The 20,517-nt window shown below is 44.1% G+C and overlaps 3 protein-coding genes across 10 annotated transcripts; 1 reads left to right on the top strand and 2 right to left on the bottom strand.

Moving 5' to 3' along the window:
• Positions 1-2,113: 2,113 nt before the first annotated feature.
• On the bottom strand, positions 2,114-11,655 carry LOC100832657 (peptidyl-prolyl cis-trans isomerase CYP95). Of its 7 annotated transcripts, none has more exons than XM_010235710.3 (14): positions 11,478-11,655; positions 10,668-10,785; positions 10,431-10,485; positions 9,677-9,765; positions 9,343-9,367; positions 8,865-8,915; positions 8,517-8,640; positions 6,952-7,118; positions 6,425-6,773; positions 6,242-6,354; positions 4,525-4,708; positions 3,615-4,442; positions 3,465-3,545; positions 2,114-2,898 (listed from the first exon to the last, which is right to left on the bottom strand). In XM_010235710.3, exons 2-14 carry the CDS (start codon positions 10,743-10,745, stop codon positions 2,553-2,555), a joined length of 2,490 nt encoding a protein of 829 aa, XP_010234012.1. In that variant the 5' UTR covers positions 10,746-10,785; positions 11,478-11,655; the 3' UTR covers positions 2,114-2,552. The 7 variants fall into 7 exon arrangements, with proteins under 7 accessions (XP_010234012.1, XP_014756406.1, XP_010234009.1 ...); XM_014900920.2 differs by having other exon boundaries at positions 4,525-4,705; XM_010235707.3 differs by having other exon boundaries at positions 4,525-4,723; positions 11,478-11,654.
• Positions 11,656-13,968: 2,313 nt separating this feature from the next.
• Positions 13,969-15,136, top strand: LOC100820913. The gene is made up of 2 exons (XM_003571465.4): positions 13,969-14,704; positions 14,921-15,136. The coding sequence occupies exon 1, from the start codon at positions 14,011-14,013 to the stop codon at positions 14,701-14,703; it is 693 nt and encodes a 230-aa protein (XP_003571513.1). The 5' UTR covers positions 13,969-14,010; the 3' UTR covers position 14,704; positions 14,921-15,136.
• Positions 15,137-17,398: 2,262 nt separating this feature from the next.
• LOC100832340 (rust resistance kinase Lr10) lies at positions 17,399-19,063 on the bottom strand. 2 transcript variants are annotated; one of them, XM_014900429.2, is made up of 2 exons: positions 18,953-19,063; positions 17,399-18,791 (listed from the first exon to the last, which is right to left on the bottom strand). In XM_014900429.2, exons 1-2 carry the CDS (start codon positions 18,987-18,989, stop codon positions 17,590-17,592), a joined length of 1,239 nt encoding a protein of 412 aa, XP_014755915.2. In that variant the 5' UTR covers positions 18,990-19,063; the 3' UTR covers positions 17,399-17,589. The 2 variants fall into 2 exon arrangements, with proteins under 2 accessions (XP_014755915.2, XP_024316529.1); XM_024460761.1 differs by having other exon boundaries at positions 17,399-18,811; positions 18,953-19,059.
• Positions 19,064-20,517: the final 1,454 nt, after the last annotated feature.

Below are 20,517 nucleotides of genomic sequence, written 5' to 3'. Positions count from 1 at the left end.
GGGGGGGGGGGGGGGGGGGGGGGGGGGGGGGGGGGGGCGGGAGGAGGAGGAGGCGCCCGCATGGGAAGGGAAGGAAGAGGAGGTAGGTGGGGGAGCCGGGCCGCGGGGTGGAGAAGCGGCGGCACCAGGAGGGGGGGCGAGGCGGGCCGCGGGGTGGAGGAAGCGGCGGCGCCGGCAGGGGAAGGAAAGGAGGAGGAGGCGGCGGCGAGGCTGGCGGGGTGAGCAGAAAAAAAAGAAGAAAAAAAACATTTCGGGACGAAAGATTCTCCTCTGGGCTGAAATTTCGGCCTCACTAGCTAATCACTAAGTGCACACGCTTAGCAAGTAATTTGTGTTTAGTGAATCTGATCGTGGGGCTATTAGTATTCTGTGTACGTTTAGTGGGGTGGACATTGGGATGAATATGTTGGTGCCTTTATAAGTAGTAGAGATAGAGATAGAGATAGAGAAAACAGAACATCTATTATTATATATACTTACGGAAGAGAGCTACGCGGACGAACCCTAGCCGTCACCGTTTCAATCTACATCGGTTTCCCTCGTTTTTGATTGCCAATTTGGCATCAGAAGGTGAGGGGAACCATGGAGCAACATCTGACATGGTGTTTTGGTACCTTCTTTGAAGGTTTTGTGTATCCTTGGCGATGTCGTCCTGACGGTGGAGGTGGACAGACTGAAAGTCTTTCGGCTCCATCCCCGTTCTGGATTGACTACTATGGTCTACTCCATCGAGTTTGTGGATCTCACGGCTCGCAATTTTGTGATTTTGGTCATCTTCCACATCGGTTCGACGATGATTCAACGGTTTGACAACGTGATTTGCGAGGGATGTGTCCCCGGCCACCGGGCGTTCATCGATCTTAAGTTCTCACCCGATGGGGTTGACAGCTCATGCGGCTCTATAAAAACTACAAGGTCAAGGCACAAACGAACCAATTCCGAACTATCGGACTCTATAATGATATCGCTGAAACCCTTTTCATGGGCAAACAACACGGCATCCCGCATCGCCAAGGCTTCAATGATGAGCGGATCTGTGATGCCCTGATACAAGCTGATACAAGCGACACCATGCTCCAATGAAACATGTCGAATCTCGAGCTACTCCACATGTAGAAGCCCGGCCTTCATCAATCCGAACTGCACCATCGGAATTAAGTTTAATCTTTCCAGGGCCAGGACCATGCCACGATGGTTGCAACTTGTAACTAACTCTAATTATCCCAATTGATAAAAACTCAAAAACATGTTTCAAACGTTATGGGAAGTCACGCAAGCGAGACATGGCGTGTAATCGCTTCCTTTCTTGCTCTAGCCACGACTTTGCCATTTTCAAGGAATTAACGACGAATCTTATGATTTTCTAGGAATGAATATTGTGTCGCCCGACAAGTCGAGCTAATATTTTAGCAATGTGGCTACAGCAATTTCCCATGATTCATTTTATTCATGTTTTTTTCCCGCACGCGTCACCGCACCTGCTCCCCTAGCCATGCCCGTGCACTACCGATGCTGGCACCGCACTCCGTTCAGCCGCCAGCATCCCGAGCCGTGCCCTGCTAACTCCGAGCGACGTATTGTCGCCAAGCACTTTACCGTCATCTCGTCGCATAAGAAATAGACAACCGTTATCATTTGCTAAAAAGGACCACCACATTGGTCAATTGTCGGCATTCAAGGTGAGAAGAGGCAATTCATCGCACCAGCAAGTCGCCAGCTAACCTTGGTGCCGGATGCTGATGCTGCTGAATTACGGGCAATGTATCATGGTCCTATGTCTTGCTCAAAGCGTATGTAGCTCCCTGCCTCCACATCGGGCGCCTTGCATGATGACTGTTACCATCTAGTAGCATCCAAGTTCTCAAAGATTTCCCTCGACCACTGCCCAAGGAACCAAACGAGGTGGCACACGAGATTGCTCGTTTCTCGCAGAATCAAGAGCCCGGTCTGTCTGGCTAGATTATCCCCTTGTTTTATTTACCAAACAATGGTCGATGATGTAACTTTTTTCAAGCAATAAAGTTCTTGTTGGAAGTCAAGGGGGAAAAAACCTCGGTACAAACTTAACCAAACACCAAACATGTGAAAACAGTCCAGTCAAACAAGATTATCATAAATAACAATACCGAACACATCCTACACAGCATCAATTTAGCAAATGTGTCTCGAAATTAAATGTAATAAAAAGACCTGTCTTGAGTACGACAAACAAATATAAGAAAACCTAAAGTGTACATATTCATCCAAACTATAATGAATCAGGATCATACATGTGCAAGATTTTATGAAAGCATGATTGCTAATACCATTCATTGAACGACCGCGACCGTCACAACTTCCTGGGGAATGTGGAACGAAACCGTACAGACTTCAGATTATGGTTGTCCAACGATAATGCAACCAAATTCACAATCATACCGAATAACATCATAGCCTTTTGATAGTGCGGAACTGCAGGGACCCAAACATAGCTTCTCAACAGCGCTGCCATTGAAACATGGAACGCAAATGGATTAAGAGCGCCTAAAGCTATTGAAAACATTTGTCTCCCACTACTTGCCAGCGGAATCAGGGGAGCCATCTCCATACGAAACCAAACCCTTATTCCCTTCAGGACTGACCGACAGAGACCGGGACACCTCATTGCTTGGACGCTTTGGAGAAGGGGAGGCAAGGGGGGAGCGATCTTCAACAGGTGGTGGCGATCTTGATCTTGACCCAGACAGGCTCCTGCTCCTGGAGATTGACCGTGCACGATCACCACGTGATCTAGGTCTCCCAGCAGGAGGTGAACGACTACGTACAGGACTCCTGCTGTATCCACCTCCCCTTCCACGGTCTCGATACACAGGCGGACTGCGAGAAATGCTCCGGCTCCTCCTCCTGTACCTGCTAGGCCTCCAGTGGGAAAACAACATCAAAATTTAACCATACACTAGACTAGGCTATAAATACACTCTCTCCGTTCCTAAAAATAAGGCGTAGACCAAGATTTACTCCATCAACGTGTGACTTATTTGACAAATCATAACCATACCGGTATTCTTGAATACGAATGCACTGATATCAACTTTGTTTCACAAAAAATATATATTAATAGACGACTAATTGTTAGTCAAAGGAAACAAAAGTTACAAAATACGCATTATTTTTAGGAACAGAGGGAGTAATACTAAACATCGTACAATTGGTTGAAAGATGTAGATCATCAACAATATCAGAAGTGACCAAAATTCCGTGGGTTGAGACAATGCAAGCACAGCATGTTAATTATCACATAATACAATAGTTAAGAACATTACATCATACTACAAATATCCTTTTGATTTTGTTATGTTGCATGAAACCAACCTTCAATCACATCGTTGTGTTGGTCAGAATCAAGATAGCAAGCTATTAACAGATCATAAGAAAATCATATGTCCAATTGTTATTCGTGCAGTAATTTTGAACAGTAAATATACCTTGGTGATGTTCTTCCTCTGGGTGGGCTTCTATACCGTTTTGGAGGTGATCGGTAACGATTGCCTCGGTAACTCATATATCTACAGATAATATTACAGTTACTTGTCCAGAATTAATGAAATTAGAGTTCAAAATGTTAAATCAGTTACCTTTCACGGTCACCTCTTCCACCATAGCGGTAAGAACGATCAGCAGAAGGTGAACGGTATTGTCTTGCATACGAGTAACGTTGAGTAAAACCACGCCCCCTTCTTACGCGTTTTGATCCATCAGGAGAGCCACTCCTAGAGGGGCTCCTACCATGATTGGGTGGTGATACTGCCCTGCGAGGTGGGCTAGGACTTCGGCTGCCATTCCTGCGAGATCTGCCGCCTCTTACAGGGGTCAAGCTTCTTCTAGGAAGTCCCACAGGGCTCCTGCTAAAGTTCCTACGAGTACTCCTTCGAGGACTTCTGCTTATAGTCTTTCTGGAAGGTCTCTCAGGGCTCCGGCTAATACCCCTTTGCAATGGAGATCTTGCAGAAGTTCGGCTAATGCTTCTTCCCTTGTCCATAGGTGTGGGACTTGGACTGACGCTTTTTTGCACATGAGTTCTGTCCAGGCTCCTACTTAGACTTCTTCGTTGCAAGGACCTAGCTGAGCTCCTGCTAATGCTCCTTGTCTGAGCTTCAACGGGACTCCTGCTCCTACGAGCAACCGGACTTCTGCTCCTACGAGCAACAGGACTTCTGCTTGCACTTCCAGGTGGGATCTTGCTGGGGCTTCCTCGATGGGGGCTCATGCTCATATTCCTCTGTTGGGGTGGGCTCCTGCTTTCATTTCTTTTGGGAGCACGGACAGGACTTCTACTAAAACTCTGACGAACAGGACTTGGGCTTGCCAATCTCTTCGGGCTGATGTTTGACTTGTTGATTGGGCTTCTAGGACTTACACTCATACTCTTGCTCATTGAGTGATTAGCACTGATGCTCTGGCTCCTGCTTATCAATGTAAGATGAAACACTGCTTGCAGATGCAGTAAGCACAAAGAATGATTATGTGTGAAGAAGTATAGGGAACCTAGATTTGCTTCGGGTGCCAGTTAGAAGAGGCACATTATCAGCATTCCTTTCAGTTTTTGAATCAGTAACACCATTGGTGCGCATCTCCCCATTTTCCTGTTGAGACTTGTCTTCTTGTGCCAGACTCCTTGGTGTTGTAATCTTCTCCTGCGTCGAAGTGGCATCCTTCAAAGCAGCTACTGCTGTGTGATTTTCAGCTGTCAGGAAATATTATAGGTCAAATAGTAGTTGACTAGCTGTACTGCATGAATGCTACCCAAGTACGCCCAATGATTTCGTATACCACACAAAATACAGGCATGCAGCTGCTGCTGCCTGATTTCCCAGTTTCAAAGTATATTTGATGAGGCAGTCAGTAATCAATGATAGCTAGGGACAGAGGCTTATAATGACACAACAATTATCTTGTAGCAAAATACCACAGCCAAACATGATCAAAACAAATGAACAGTGAGCCGCAAAGATCAGGTGTTCCCAGAGAACACACCAACTTAAGGAGAGCAAATTTGCACCCCAAAGATCTACATGCCAAATTTAAACCACTTTCTCATTTAAAGTCTTCTGGAGGATCCTTCACCTTGCATAAGCTAGCAACATTATTCCATCGATTACCTAAATATCAAGGTTACAAAAGGCAGAAACGGCAGAGGCACCACGTCTTGGAGTTAAATGGTGGTTCAGGTGCTTCGGCAAGGTATTCTGGCGGCGTGAGGTATTCCCACGAGGTCTTGCAGCTGAGGCGGTGGGAGGGGTGGTGGTCATGGGCAAGAAGTAGCAGTGGTGGTGCGAGAAGAAATGAACGGTAGCGATGTTTTGATGAAGCAAAGAGGTTAGAGGAGAAGCAGCGTCAGCATTGATTCTTAATGGATGGGTGGATAGATTATATTCTTGATGCATAGTGGGTACAGATTATGGACAGTCTAAATTGGCTGTGAAAGCTAGGGTTTCTAGTTGGGCCTTAATGGCCAACCAGGACGCTGTTGATTGCCTATGCGGCTATGCCCTCCACCCCTCCCAGAGCTCATCCACCTCTTTCCTTGGCAGAGCTCTTCGCCACAGACCTTGCCACCAAGCTCCATGGGAGCTACCTCGCCACCTAGCTTCACAGTGACCTGGACTCAAGCTCCCCTGCCACCCCCACTGCTGCAAACATCACTCACTAATGACTCATCCTTTGAGACTCTGACCACAACCTCCTTCAAATCTTCTCAGCCCCTTGCAGCACAGTTCCTAGTCAACCACCTGCCTAAGCACTCACATTGTGCCTTTTTGAACCTTGCTAATTATGTACATAAACTGACGAGAAATACTTATGTTGGCATAGTTCCATACGGCCTCTGAGGCATATGAGGGCTCCAATATCACTTGTGGTTCTGGGGCATAAATGTCATAGTATGACATAATTCCGTTGTGGTTAATGATGGATTAACATACTCCCTCCGTCCAACCAAAGATGTCTCAAGTTTGTCAAAATTTGGATGTATCTAGACATGACTTAGTGTATAGATGCATTCAAATTTAGTCAAAGTTGAGACATCTTTTGTTGGACGGAGGGAGTAGTAAACAAAGTGTGCTAGCGAAATGTCAATCATATTTTGAAGTTCATGGGCCATGCGCCTAAGTAGGAAATTAGTGTAGGTTTAAGAGCACCTACTTCAATTTACTCCCAATGAAATGAAGCAACTATGCATGCATCAGCAACAAAAGGAAATTACCAGAAACTTGAGCTGTGGACTTAGAGTTTCGTCCACGATGACGTCGCTTTCGTCTATCATCCTCAGAGCTGCTATTACTGGTATCTCCTGTTTCACTGCCACTCTCTACCGTTCTGGTAAATAAGAATTATGTTATATGCAAGTGAACAGGCTGAAATGTCTAATTTGAAAATGCAAACAAACCTTTTTGACTTTTGCTTTGATTTCCTGTCACGTTTTCTACGTCTTTTCTCGCGCCTTCGATCACGCTTCCTTTTTCCATGCTTGCGTTTATCCTTCTTGGAGTGTCTCTTCCTGCGCTTCCGCTTCTCGTCACTTGAACTGCTGATATCAGAAGAGTCACTGGAGTAATCAGAATCGCTCTCAGAATCTGATGAGTCAGACTCAGATGAGCTGTCTGATTCTGAAGAAGAATATTTCTTCCTCTTCCTTCTCCTCTTTGAAGATTTCTTGCGATGTCCTTTGTATTTTTCTTCAATACCTTCACCATCAGATGAAATCTTGGACAACTTTGATTTGAGTCTCTTCTTATCTATATGACAATCATAGCATGTAAATGGTGTTAAAAATTAAAGTGTGCAAAAGATATAGAATTCTCAAATGCATAGGTAGTTGTTGGGTGCATTAGAAAAGTGCAGAGATCTAAATCTTAAAGCATAGATAGTTCTTGGGTGCATTTGATAAGTGCCATTCAACAATTTGAGCCGTACCATTTTCAGTTGTCACAGATCTGCAGTCTTTAGCATCAACAAGCTCCCCACAATCCACTATTTTTATTGGAACAAGTGGCATATTAGTAGATTCATGCACATCAACATGCTCTATCCGCTTCAGCACATCATTTCCAAGAATAAGCTTGCCAAAAACAGTGCTCTTCCTGCAATGTAGTAAGGTATTACTTAAACTGCTGACAGTTCAGCGTACGGATCCATGAACATCCTGCCATAGTAAGCCTGCTATACTATTGACTTTAAATCCAGGCATATTTGAAGCATAAAAGTACCATGCAAAAGATGTAACTGCAATCACTCAGATAAGTATGCATCTAGTCCAAGATCCTACTTTCTAAACTAGAAACTAGAGAATGTCCAAATTCACATGAACCATTGCCTATCTACAATTATTACATGTTTCACACAACAAAATACTCCCTCCATTTCACAAAGGTTGGCGTATTTTGTTTCGTTAAGACAAGGCTTTGACCGATGAAAACTATTGATATGTGTTTTTTCATACATGAAATTTATATTGGATTCGTCTTAAAAGTTATTGCTAATGATCATGGTTTCATATCATATAACTTACATAATAATATAGTAATTCTTGGTCAAAAGCTTGTCTTAATGAAACAAAATACGCCAACCTTTGTGAAAAGGAGGGAGTAATTGCTTTTAATTAGAATGTGTATTTTTGCCCCTATGGGTGAGTGCAAAAGGTTTTAAATTGAGTACTTGTGCATCTAAAAAATGCCAAAGAGGCATACATGTGCATGTGCAGAATGTTACGCATCAAATATGCGATGTACAATGTCTCTTTTTTCATGTTGCACGTTTGTCATATTTTTGCACAATTTTTGCAGTTGCACATGTATGAATTTCTTTTCAAGATGCACAAGTATGACTTTCTGGAACCCTTTGCCCTCGACCATACAAGTAATATCTTTTTCATTTAAGGAAATAAAGCACCAATCAATTTGAATATCCAAGCAATTCCAAGGGCTCAGTGCGCAGAGCAACAAGATTTCCCAGCATGGATACATCAGAATACCCTCACACTGGAAACAGAGAAGGAGGACAGATGACAGAAAAGAATGAAACTATATTCAACTACATACACCTCAGAAAGCACTATTACTAGGGAAGATTTAAGTCAGGCACTTGTGTAGATCCAAACAAAACATAAAAAGTAGTGCCAGTAAATTCTGACATAGATTACCTGACAAATAGAGAAATTAAGCAAATAATGAGCTACTCTAGGAACAACGCATGAAAGACCTTGTTCTAGATTTGGGAGACCACTACTATTCAAAATTTTATTTAAAGGTAGTTACTTTAGCATTAAGCAAATCAATAGTCCAATGAATGACAGTTAAAAGCTTATAGGTGAGCATCTCTTATTAATTTACACGCGATATTGCTCGAGTGTGTGGGTAGACATTTTTGTTTCCCAATGGTAAGGGTACCTCCTGCACAGATTTGACCCAATTCATGTAGTCCTAACGTTTACACAATATACTTGAAGTCTGAAATTTCAAATGAAACTCGTCCAAACAGACCTGTCAAGATGAGCACTAGGCTTGAACGTAATGAAGAACTGGGAGCCATTGGTGTTAGTATTACTTCCAGCATTGGCCATTGACAAGAGACCGCGGTCATTATGGCACAACACAAAATTTTCATCTGAAATACAAATAGCAAATGCCATTACACACATACTGATAGTATAACAGGATGAGTGCTATATGCGAGGATAGGAATGTTTTATAAGAATGTATGTATCTGCAACTACAACATTAGATGGGTAAGCAGCCTGCTGCAAAGATTTAGAGATTATCGAATATAAATGAAACCATGCATATTAGACTTTAAAAGGATAGTTTCTTACTAAGTTCAAAGATTATTACCTTCAAATTGCTCGCCGTATATACTTTCTCCACCATTTCCTGAAAACGGAACTATATTATCGAGTCAATTCAACAAATAGCAAAAGCATGGAGCATCAGGACGGAATACTATTATGTGTATGGGAAAAAATTATCAAACAAGAAGGACATGTCACAGAAATGAACAATTAAGGAAGACTAAATGAAGTCATCTACTCCTCTTCCCCTGAAGTTCTTCTCCACCTATATTTCTGCCCACTAAACTGAAGCTCGTTTCATGTAAGAACAAACAGATTTACCAGAACTAGCATCAGCCAGCCATCTCATGCATACATGCACGCAGTCTGTACAAGTACTGATGCATAAACACGGTGTTTCATTTCAGTATAAGACACAAGAGAACCAAGAAAGGGGTCATATAATGTTGGGGAACTTCCTCCTGCTCCAGAAAAAAATAGGGCAGAGAAAATGTAAGAGAAGAAAGAATTGTACAACTCACCATCTCCATTTGAGAAGTCACCACCCTGAAAAAAGGAAGTAACAATTAGCAAACTTTGGTAATAAAGCAATTAAATGCACCTCTTCTCTTTTTTTTCAATGCCGATAATACAAAACACAACCTTAAATACTATATGATAAGAAAAGCAGTCGACAGCATCTGTCCTGAGTCCTACATCATGAAGAAGGAAACAAGGAACTTGCTAAAACACAGGAAGAGATAAAGCCAACCAAAATGCTAGCCTAAAAAATCGTTTTAGATTATAGTTACAAGCCATACACTGTATGAAATTGAGAGAGAAAGAGAGGGGAAGGGTGGGGGGCGAAAAACTGACTTGTGCCATAAACCCCTTGATGACACGGTGGAATATTGATCCCTTATAATATAATGGCTTCTTAGTTGTTTGTCCAATTCCCATCTCACCTGGAGCATACAACCTCGATTAACAAGAGCAACAGTCACAGAACAAGGGACTGAACTTTTCAAAAACGAAGTTAACCTGGCAGACCAACATGTTGAAATTGTGGGCCCTAGCACAACCAAAAAAATGTCTATAGCAATATGTTATTCCATGATTTTAACAGGTACACATGTAAATATTAGCATTCTGAATCATGCTCATAGTTTAGAACATAATTTCTAGACCAGAACTGCAGCCACAACAGTAGGTACATAAGTATAAACACGAGTTCAGAGTTCCAGATCTTCAATTCACACTAGGAATTGACACCTAAATGTGCCCCAAAAGGGGGACGGAAAAAACTGCACCTAAGCCAATTGCATCATTTGTTTTGTATTTGAATGTGTATAGATTTTTCATATATAGTAACTGCCATGAGTAGGCCGCCTTAGATTGTACAACCTGCATTATTTCATTGATTGGCCAATATTTTGAGTGGAAGTATGCAAATACATTTATCCTGGGAAATTTAAAGAAGGTGCATTTAAAGAAACGAACTCATAAGTATAATGTCAGACTTTGGACTTTAAAAAAAAACAGACCAGTTGTCAGAAATAGTCAGAAGTACAAGTTAGCTTCAAATGCTATTTGTATCTACTGACCTAAAACAAGATAAAAAGAAGATTACCTGTGCATAATGCTCTGAAGTTCTCAGCTGTCAGGGGAGCAACATCGGCAAAAAGCTGAAAGGAAAAGAGCAATTGTTCACTAATTTACAAATTATGTCCTCAGAACTGACACATGATAATAAACAAATAATGGAGGACATGACTAGAATTTGGTTGATCATACACCAGACACTTGGATGTCGAGTTGTCAACTTATAAGGATCACAGAGACAACACGCAAGGGAAAGAAAGTGTACCTCAAAAATCATTCTTTCATCAGGCCCATCACCTATTGATACATCCAGAAAGACAATAGGGTTCTTCTTTTTACTCATCTTCTCAATGGCCAAAGTCAGCCAGCACAGATGCTTCAAACTGAGTAAAAAAGCATAGTGGTAGATGAACTACAGATGGTACAGAAAAAATAAGGGCAGGCACAATAATATTACAGCACCGTCACAAGCTGATTTTACAAACGGTCATACGAAAGCACGGAAAATAGTAAATAACTGAATCGTAGGTACAGCAAGTGAGTGTCTGTTATAATGGAAGTGAACTCTTATTTGATTTGCACGTCATTCCAAAAGACATAAGTTTGAAGTTACATGCATTTATCCAATAGCTCTCCAGGACCTCCTCTGCCAACTACTGGTGGCAAACTGGCAATACACAGACGTGGTTACTTATTTACTCCTCTAAGTAAAGCCAGCAAGTCCTCCAACACTACCAATTTTAATTAATCATGAACAAGTCATCAAAGTGTCCCTCCCTGGATTTAAAGCGCCCTTTAAGCTACTGACTGAGCTTATAACACGAATCTGAACCTCGCGCCACACGGATCAGGAGCCATGCTTCGCACCGCGCAACCCTAAAAACTCCCCAAAACCCTACCGTGTCACAAACCCCGAACACAGACCCCTACAGCTCCCGACTGAATCCGCGCAATCAACCCCGCACGAGGCACTCAATGAACCGAGCAGATCGAGCGCAAACCGCAGCGCAACGCGCGATCCGGCGGACGACGGGACGGCGACACCGGAGGGGGGAGGGGATGAAGGGGCACGAACCGCGAGGAGGAGATACGTGAGCAGCGGCCGGGATCGCCGCGCGGAAGCTTCGATCGTAGCGGCGCGGGGGTAGGGGTGGAGGCGCGCGGCCGCAACTGGGCAGCAGCAGCAGCTCCACGCGGCCGCACAAGCGGAGTGAGGTGGGGATAGGAGAGGGGAGGAGGCGAGCAGCGGCCGAGTTAAACCTACCCCTGCCTTCCGCGGGGCCAAGTACGGTTTTGCCCCTGCGGCGGGGAGGATAGGCAATTGCTACGTGCACAGCCCGTGTGGAGAACGGGAGATCTCTTGTCGTCTTCCAAAACGAGATCCCAGCTGACGTCCCGGATAATGGGCCACCAAGCAGGCCGTACCGGGCTTTCTGACAGGGCGGTTGTGAAAGAGCTGTTGGAAACTTGTGGTATGTTTGGTTTGTGTCTAAATTTGCTTTACCAAATTTTTGACGGCCTATCTAGTTTGGCTCTTATTTGGTTAAGTGTTAAAATTTGGTTGCCAAAGAAATCTTGTGAACCACCTAATATCTTTCTTCTGTCAAATTTTTGGTCAATTATGGGCCAACAATCCTCAGCCAAGTTTTTGGCTAGTCCATGATTGGCACAAATTAGTAGGGCATGAGTAGGCAAGAACCAAAAGAATCCTGCTGCCTACAGTATCCATTCGTTTAAATCTTGTGGTAGAAGCATTCGAGTTGATCATCGGAGGAACTAATCATCCAAGATAGCTCATTGATATATTGTAATAATAATACAACAATAGCACAAGCATTCAAACTATTCGTCTGAAAACTGATCCATCAAGCATTATTATGAGCTGCAACATCGTGGAGTTGAAAGGAGCATACACTTCCCAACAATGCCAACGTGTAGTATTAGATTACAAGATCATGGTGAACCTCATGATGTCCCGTCGTGGAATTGAGGCGAACCTAAAAAAGATCACAATGGCCATGAAGATGCATTCACCGAGCACTGACCAAGAGGTGCAAAAAACTCACATGTTCAATTATAGTTTGTCAAAACACTAAAGTAAAACATCCAATTGTTCATAGCACACAAAAGCATCAATGATGGATCAAATTCTAACATGCCGAAGCCAATTCATAGCCCTGACTTAGTCCATTGGTGCCACTATTCTCCATCGAAGGGTTGTTGTGATTCTTGAATTTCTCAACACAAGAAGCATAGCCCATGTGAAAATTCAACCCAAAATAGAGCCCATTTTTAAACTGATTGACTTGCATTCGACAAGCATAAAGTACCCCACATTTAACCTACAATCTGCAGGGAATTGTCAAATAAGCAAAAAAATCATTCTTGTTCTGCTCTATGACTAACATACAAAAGGCACCGAACTGTTTAACCTGATTGGTGGCATTTGATGAGGGGGGGCATTTGAGAATGAATGCTAATATTTTGATCGATTACAACTAACAATTAAAAACTGGTTGGAGGTGACAAGCGAAATATCATTATGACTTTAAGCATGGTATCATGACAACCAAAATGCTACTACCTCCCTTTCAAAATATGGACTACCAAATAGTCTTATATTTTGAGACAAAGATAGTATAATTTACATAATGACAGCGAGCATGATAACCAAAGAAATCGGGGGTGGGGCCACCGCCTGACGACCCCGATTAGTTGCCCGGGCTCCCCTGCGCAAATTCATGTTAAGTTAATGTAAATCTAATGATTGGATTAGTAAGTTTTTCAGGGCAAACACTAGCTTACAAGAAGCGTATAGACTTTGTCCAGGCTTTGCAAATGGGCTAGCTCGGCCGCTGAAACAAATCACACTATTTTGCTTTTTATCACATAGGCTTAGGAGTTGTAGGTCAAGCACTCGGTTTGGGTTAAATCAACAAGTGCTCAGCCTAGGTTACAATCCCAGTGAATCATCTAGGTGGCAGCAGCGGAACCAGCAACAAATCGCGTCCTCTGCTAAGTTTTCTTATGCACCGCTTTTTAATGTTTTGTCTTTTAAATTTTGAGAGACCATTCTACAATGTTTTTTTTATTCTAAGCATACACCGAAGTTGCCCTAGGCCTGTCTCTGCCAGCGGTGGGTAGATTATCCAAGTCATAGGTGACTTAGTTTGAACAAGACAGACAGTCTGATTTCCATAAACTAACTGTCGCGGTGCTATTGATGCTCACTGGCTGCACCCCGAGCTATTCCCAATTAACGGCGTCTGAAAATAACAAAAAGAATGCAAGTGCCTATATCCTTGTGCTGCCGTTGTCGCGCTGTGTGTTCAAAAATTTACTCCCTCTGATCCATAATAAGTGTCGGGAATTTAATACAGAAGTAGTACAAATTTGTATTAGTTTTCCGACACTTATTATGGACCGGAGGGAGTATTGCATCCCACCTGTCTCCCGTGTAGAACTAAACTAAGATTTGAATTTTTGAAACATTATTCGAGTGCTCTCGAACTCTTTTGAATTTCTTTTTGTAAGTCCTAGGGCTATTTACCTTGTTGCCTCTATGTTTCCAACCAAAAAGCTGTCTCCAGCCACACCGAAACCAAGCCATGTCAGTCCTGGCCCTGGGCGCCGCCGCTACCTGGCCGGAGGCCGTCGTCCAGTGCCTCCTCTTCATCTTCGCCGCGGGCATGCTCGTCGTCCTCCACTCCCTCCCCCGCCGCGCCGCCCTCCGCCTCCGCCGCGGCGCCGGCGGCTCCTCCGCCGCGCAGTCGCGCCGGCACTTCGCGCAGGGCGCCCAGCTCCTCGCCCGCGCACGCGCCGCCGCGCCAAAGCCCCCGGGTCCGCTCGCCCGCGCGGCCGTCGCCGAGGCCGACCGCGCCATCGCGCTCGACCCCCGCGACGCCGCGCCGCTCATCCTCAAGGCCCTGGCCCTGGACCTCCAGGGCCACCGCCTCCCCGCGCTGCGCACCCTCGACCTCGCACTCGCGCCGCTGCTTGCGCGCTCCCTCGAGCCACGGGAGCGCGGGGACGCGCTCGCCAAGCGCGCCGAGATCGCGCTCGCGCTCAACCGCCGCCGCCGCGTCGATCAGGCCGCCGCAGATCTCGCCGAGGCTGTCCGCCTTAGCCCCGAGAACCCCCGCGCTCACGCTCTGCTTGGCGAGTGCTACGAGAGGAAGGGCCTCGCCGCCGAGGCCCGAAAGTCGTTCAAGACCGCCGCCTCCATAGACCCAACTCTGCCTATTGTGCGCGACGGTCTCCGTCGGACAGGCGGAGGGAGCGAGGGCAACGAGAGTGATTGATGTAAGCAAACTCAACTTAATTCTTATCCTGCAGTTGTTGATTGCAAGATATGAAGGTTGAATTGTGTCTATGCACTAAGATCACAGGCTACGCACTTAGATAAAATTAAAAAAAAGGCTTATTTGGTAGTACAAATTAGTGATCCTATGCATTCTGTATTGGAGTAGTAAGAACCAACGCTAAGTAATTACATGCAAATGTTTCTCCTTTTTTCAGGAACCTGTTGTGCTAGCATTTGTAACTATTGTTGTATATTTGGGCGTGGAATGCACAATTCCCTCGAATACGGAAAACGGTAAATGTGTTATGTATAATTTTTCATGGCTTTGCTGTGTTGCTACCTGATGTGTTAATTACGTTGGTCCACTCATGAACTGAATATGCAATTTTAGTAGATTGGAGAATTTATAACTCAGCTGTTTACTGTGCTGACTATCTGTCTGATATGCCTTTCTGATTTACCTTTACATGGGATGAATACTTGCAAAGTTAGACTTAATTGTTCCTAGTATGCCTTTCCAAAAGTTATTTTTGGGTTACTTTGACACTCCACATAGAGACACTTTGCAACAAGCAGCAAGTTCTTGTCACAGCACATTGCTAGACCCTAATTTAGAAGCACTGCAAAAATTAGACAGACATCCCTACCACACTACAATGTCTTGACACGTGTTTTGAGAGCACCTAACCAGCTCCATACAAATTTCCTTAGCTGGAAAACAAAATAACCAAAGAGGGGAAATGGAATATCAATAGTTAGATCACACTTCAACAACCCAAAGCGAACCCAGGAAGCCTGAAACTATAAATTAATATAAGACACTGGCACAATCCGTTTAACTGAAGTATCAGTGGCATACAACAAATCGGTATTGCAAGTGCGTTTTATATGAATCCATCATTACTAATAAACCAGATCCACGTACTTGAGATATGTGAAGTTCTAATCATTTGTGATGTTGCACTTGAAATATCAAGCGCCAAAATTGCATTATTGAGTCTATTGGACATCGACATGTTCAGCTAAAGTCTGAATTTTGCGAGGGTGGTCATCTAGATATCACTGAGAACGTCTATTTATGATAACTTGGATAAGTTGTGCCATCACCATTTTTATTTGACAAATTTGTCCTGGGGTATTTTTTGTTGCTGCGATATGCTATGGTTTTCCCCTGGTAGAGCTCAAACAATAATATCTTTGTCATGTCTCGAAGACTAGGATAACTATATCAATGGTGATATTGTGTGTAGCATGCAAAGGAGAATTTGTTGAATGATGTTTCTGCAGTACAGTTACTCAATTCATCTCTACAACTGTGGAGCAACAAAGTGTTAATTGTATCTTAGATTCCTGCCTTCTTCGTAGCAGTGGTCAGTGGATACCTTTATCAGTATTTCTTTGGTCGATAATGGGGTGCTTATTTTCTCTTCATCCTTATTTGTCACTGTTGCAAAGGATGACGCCCTTTGATCCTACTCACATGTCTGTCGAGTGTTGACATGATCCCTTTTCCATCTTATTAAGAAGAAATTGCTTGTGTAGGCTATGTGCCCATCTTTGCCTTCCTGTAAGAACGGCTCTCCTACAGCTGGTTGCCCCTTGATTTACACTTTCTTTTTGAATACGCACACATTAAACTGGAACCTTTGACCAGATAGACTGTTGGGGCAGCATGTTACATAGTTACTGCGCATGTCTATATGCATCACTGCAGCATTCAACAGGTCTGCCAGTTCATCTCTTTGTTATCACGACTAGGATCTTTGTTACGTTGGCATGCAGCCAATCCAGGAAAATATATTTTTGCAACCCACCAACTGAGGAAACTCACTCTGAATCTGAGTGAAGGTCAGTGCTGGATCAAACCAGGACATCACGTTCCGACACTTGCTGCTAAATCCCAGTTCAAAAAGAAGAACACTTTGTGCTTGGGTGGGTGAAACACGGCAGATATTACTGTCAGGCGTGAGAGCCAACTGATCAAGTACTGTTGAAACAGTAGGTATGAGCTCCTATCTAAAACTATGCTTAGTTTAGAAGAACGAGTTATGACAGGATATATTTGTTAGAAATATTTTGTAGAGACAATCACGGAGATAACTATATCTGTGATTTATAAATGTTGAATTATATTTCGCTCTATTCGTCATCTATAAATGTTGTCTTTGAATGATCTCTTTTTTCGTTTCTTTTTTGCGGGGCTTTGAATGCCATATTAATTCTGATTAGTAAGCATGTCACTTGCTCGTGAAACTCAATGTATATGATGGCTATTTTAAAAGTTGTTCCTATTCGATTGACATGTGAGACCACATACGTGTAGACCAGGTATTGGTTGATGACCAATGTTACAATGGTTATGGTCATGGAGATGTCGAACAAATGATATGAACATGTGCTACAGGACACAAGTTGGACAGTTATGAAACGGAACGATTGGTGTTATCCTTTGCCATTTTATTGTGGCTGGCCAAAATTTTGGTTAAGATTTTTCTTGCTCGCGAATTGGCAAACATTGAGAAGCAAAATGAACTAGAAAGTCAAAGGGGCACTGGTATGCGAAAATATTTGCTCACATCCATATAAAAACCAGCTATTTGGTCGTGACCAAAAATTTGGTAGGGCATAATTTGGCCACGATCCAAACAGCGGTGAGGTAAAGTTCCATGCCTCTAGCAGTTTAAAGATTTGACTGATTTGAAACCACAATACATCAGAGTCTTATCAGTTTGATACATGATCATAGGCTCAAGCCCCAAACCTACCTTATTTCTTTGTGGGTGTTTTGGTCGATAACTGGAAGCCACCAAGACAGTTACATGAAAAACGCACAGGATGATAATACCCTCCAACATCTTTCCGCAAAAGAACAGAGCGGTACCTTCTATCTACCGGTGAAACCTGAAGAACCGTACGATTCCATGGTGGTGTCCCCCGACAATGTCCCGGCATTGTAGGCCGCCAGGTGCGCGAACGGGTTACCCGGCGTGGCGATCTCTTCATCCCCCTCCAGCATTTGCACGACGTTGCCCATGGACGGCCTGTCCTCGGGGCGGCACTGCACGCACCACAAGGCCACCTTACACATCCTCGCCGCCTTCTCCATGTCCTCCACATCCCCGGCCTCCAATGCACGCGCCAACACGGCGTCGGTCTCGCCGGCCTCGACCCGGTGCCACACCCACCTCGGGTACCACTCCTGGCTCTCCCGACCATTCACCCCAAGCTCCAGGTTGCGCCGCCTCCCGAGCATCTCGAACAACAGCATCCCGTAGCTGTACACGTCACACTTGTGGGTCACGGGGAGCGGCATCCACAGCTCGGGCGCCGCGTACCCTGGAGTGCCCCGTGCGCCCGTGATGGTCAGGTGGGTGTCCTCCCTGTCGCAGAGCTTGGCCAGCCCGAAGTCGGACACCTTGGGCGCCATGTCGGCCCCGAGGAGCACGTTCTCCGGCTTGATGTCGTAGCGGACGATCCGCTGCGCGCACTCCTCGTGGAGGTACCGCACCGCCTTGGCCATCCCGACGGCGATCTCGTGGAGCTTGTTGAACCCGATGTCGACGGTGCCCCTCTCCAGCGGCGATCCGAAGAGGTGCCGGTCCAGCGAGCCGTTCTCCATGTACTCGTACACGAGCGCCTTCACCGACACGTCGAAGCAGAAGCCGCAGAGGCGAACGAGGTTGATGTGGTACGTCCTTCCGATGGTGCCCACCTCCGCCATGAACCGCTCCTCGGCACGCCTTCCGAGCGTGCTGTCGAGCACCTTGACAGCCACCGGCGTGCCGTTGGGGAACCTGCCCTTGTACACGGCGCCAAAGCCCCCGGAGCCGATCTTGTGAGCGATGCCCCGGGTAAAGGAGTGCAGCTGCTGCGAGGTAAACCGGACGGGCCGCTCGTTCTGGACACCCTGGATGAAGACGCTCATGCTCCCCATCTCGACGTCCGCGGTGCCGGCGAGTGGCACGTTCTGGCGACCGCCCTTGTCTTCCCGCTGCAAATACATTTCCATGTCCACCTTGGCCTTGGAGCAATTGTATATTGCAATTGTGACCACCACCGTTATTATGCCAGCCGTGATCACTCCAACTTGCGGTTGTTAAGCAAAACTTTGGAGTGTTAGTTCCAGATGACTTGGGGAATCGAAAACTAATCCAACTATGCATATTATCATATTTTTGTCAGGAAAGTAAGTCGTGTGCATGCAATTAGATTAGATGGAAGCATGGTATCATGCAGACTCCACTTACTGATTGATACGGCAATGGCGCCACCGCTAAGCGTCATGTTGATCGATTGACCATGGGCAACTCATTAACAGACAGGAAGAAAGCTAGGATACTCGGATACTTGGAGCTAGCTGAACTTACAAGTGTTTAGGGGCGAACCTTTGCTCGCCTAGCAGTATATATACGGTTCATGTTTGACTTTCTTCGGTGCTTGTAAGTTGCACAGAGGAGTAACCTGTAAAAACTCTGTGAAAATCATTATAAATAGGTTTTAAAAATACAAAACTGTATATGTTAGAGAAGTAGTTATGTTTTACATATGTGTAATCAAGTCCAAACCAATTGCGTTTAGCGGCAGGAAAATAAATAAATTTAAAATGAATTTGACACTATCTATTTGTATATTTTTCCTTTTAATTTCTTTCAAATGCAATTGAGTTTCCGCTTGAAATTTTGCCAGTCTTCAAAACATCACACCTCCGACATATGGCGTTTTTGTAGATTTTTTCTGAAACTTCTAAACATGGTTTCTATGAATAAGTTTGCATTGTAGAAATGGTTTTTACCTGATATTTTGCATAGCTGCACCGAGGCTGAATATCTTCTTCCTTTGGGTCAATCTTTAGCGTTTTTTAGTGCCTTTTTTTAATTAAACTTAGAAATCATCATTTCTCGTTCAACATTCATTAGTGACCCGACGAAGGTTTATACTTGCATAAATTTTGACGATAAGATCAGATTGTTTTTAGTGGCGACCTAGATATTTTTCAATCATCTAAGAAATAGCAAAAGCATTTGTTTTTTTGGATAATGAATCGTCATCGCTCTTGATTCATTAAATCTTGGGAGTTTTCAGGTGGTTGTGAATTGGCAATTTTTGGGGTCTACATTGTCAATTGTGTGGATGATCTGAGTATTTGAGTATTTGACACGTATATTGTGGTGTCATGCATGAATAATTATTGTCGAGCTAAAACAAATGGTCATGCCCTCATCGTTCTGATGTGATAAACTTAATAATCTGTGCCAAACTTAAGAATTTGGACCAGTTCAGGTGATGAAAGCGAGGATTACTAACTTTATAGGACAACTCCTGTTCATGAGCTGTAATTATTTTTTCCAAACGATGAGAGAATCTCTCCGACCGATGCAAACAACTTCTCCCTACGAAAGTTAAGGATAATCATAGCCGTAACGATTTTTATCCTTAGAAAATTTCTCTTTCTTTTGCATCACACACAAATGCACAAACTTTTTGGGCCAATATTTGTATACTCGCATTTTTATTTTTTTTAAACACATTCACAATAGAAAATATATACCACGTCGTTGTGCACATATGTTCTCCAATATGACCCAACTGCTTTTCAAATTCCGCTATCAAAGATGAGAACATATGTACTTGCTGACTTCCTGTCATTGGACATCATGCACATAGTTGTGTTTGCGTGACGTGATGAGGTTTATCAGGACATACGCAGCTTTCATATGTTAATGCTCCAAAGTGGTACGTGTTACCTGAGACAAAATATCCAAAGGAATGTGCTGCGTACCGTGTGGAATGTGCCCAGCCTAAGTTAACTGTT

This window comes from Brachypodium distachyon, chromosome 3 (genome assembly GCF_000005505.3).
Source record: "Brachypodium distachyon strain Bd21 chromosome 3, Brachypodium_distachyon_v3.0, whole genome shotgun sequence".
Lineage (NCBI taxonomy): Eukaryota > Viridiplantae > Streptophyta > Magnoliopsida > Poales > Poaceae > Brachypodium > Brachypodium distachyon.
This window is presented reverse-complemented; position numbering and strand designations above follow the sequence as displayed.

What these genes read in the sequence shown, in the direction of transcription:
- LOC100820913 (XM_003571465.4), top strand. Translation starts at nt 14,011, where the DNA reads ATGTCAGTCCTGGCCCTGGGCGCCGCCGCTACCTGGCCGGAGGCCGTC.
- LOC100832657 (XM_010235707.3), bottom strand. Translation starts at nt 10,745, where the DNA reads ATGAGTAAAAAGAAGAACCCTATTGTCTTTCTGGATGTATCAATAGGT. An exon ending in ATCTGTGACAACTGAAAATG is followed by an intron (nt 6,774 to 6,951) that starts GTACGGCTCAAA and finishes ATTGTCATATAG; the next exon opens with ATAAGAAGAGACTCAAATCA. An exon ending in GGAAGAGGTGACCGTGAAAG is followed by an intron (nt 3,546 to 3,614) that starts GTAACTGATTTA and finishes TATTATCTGTAG; the next exon opens with ATATATGAGTTACCGAGGCA.
- LOC100832340 (XM_014900429.2), bottom strand. Translation starts at nt 18,989, where the DNA reads ATGACGCTTAGCGGTGGCGCCATTGCCGTATCAATCA. An exon ending in CGCCATTGCCGTATCAATCA is followed by an intron (nt 18,792 to 18,952) that starts GTAAGTGGAGTC and finishes AACAACCGCAAG; the next exon opens with TTGGAGTGATCACGGCTGGC.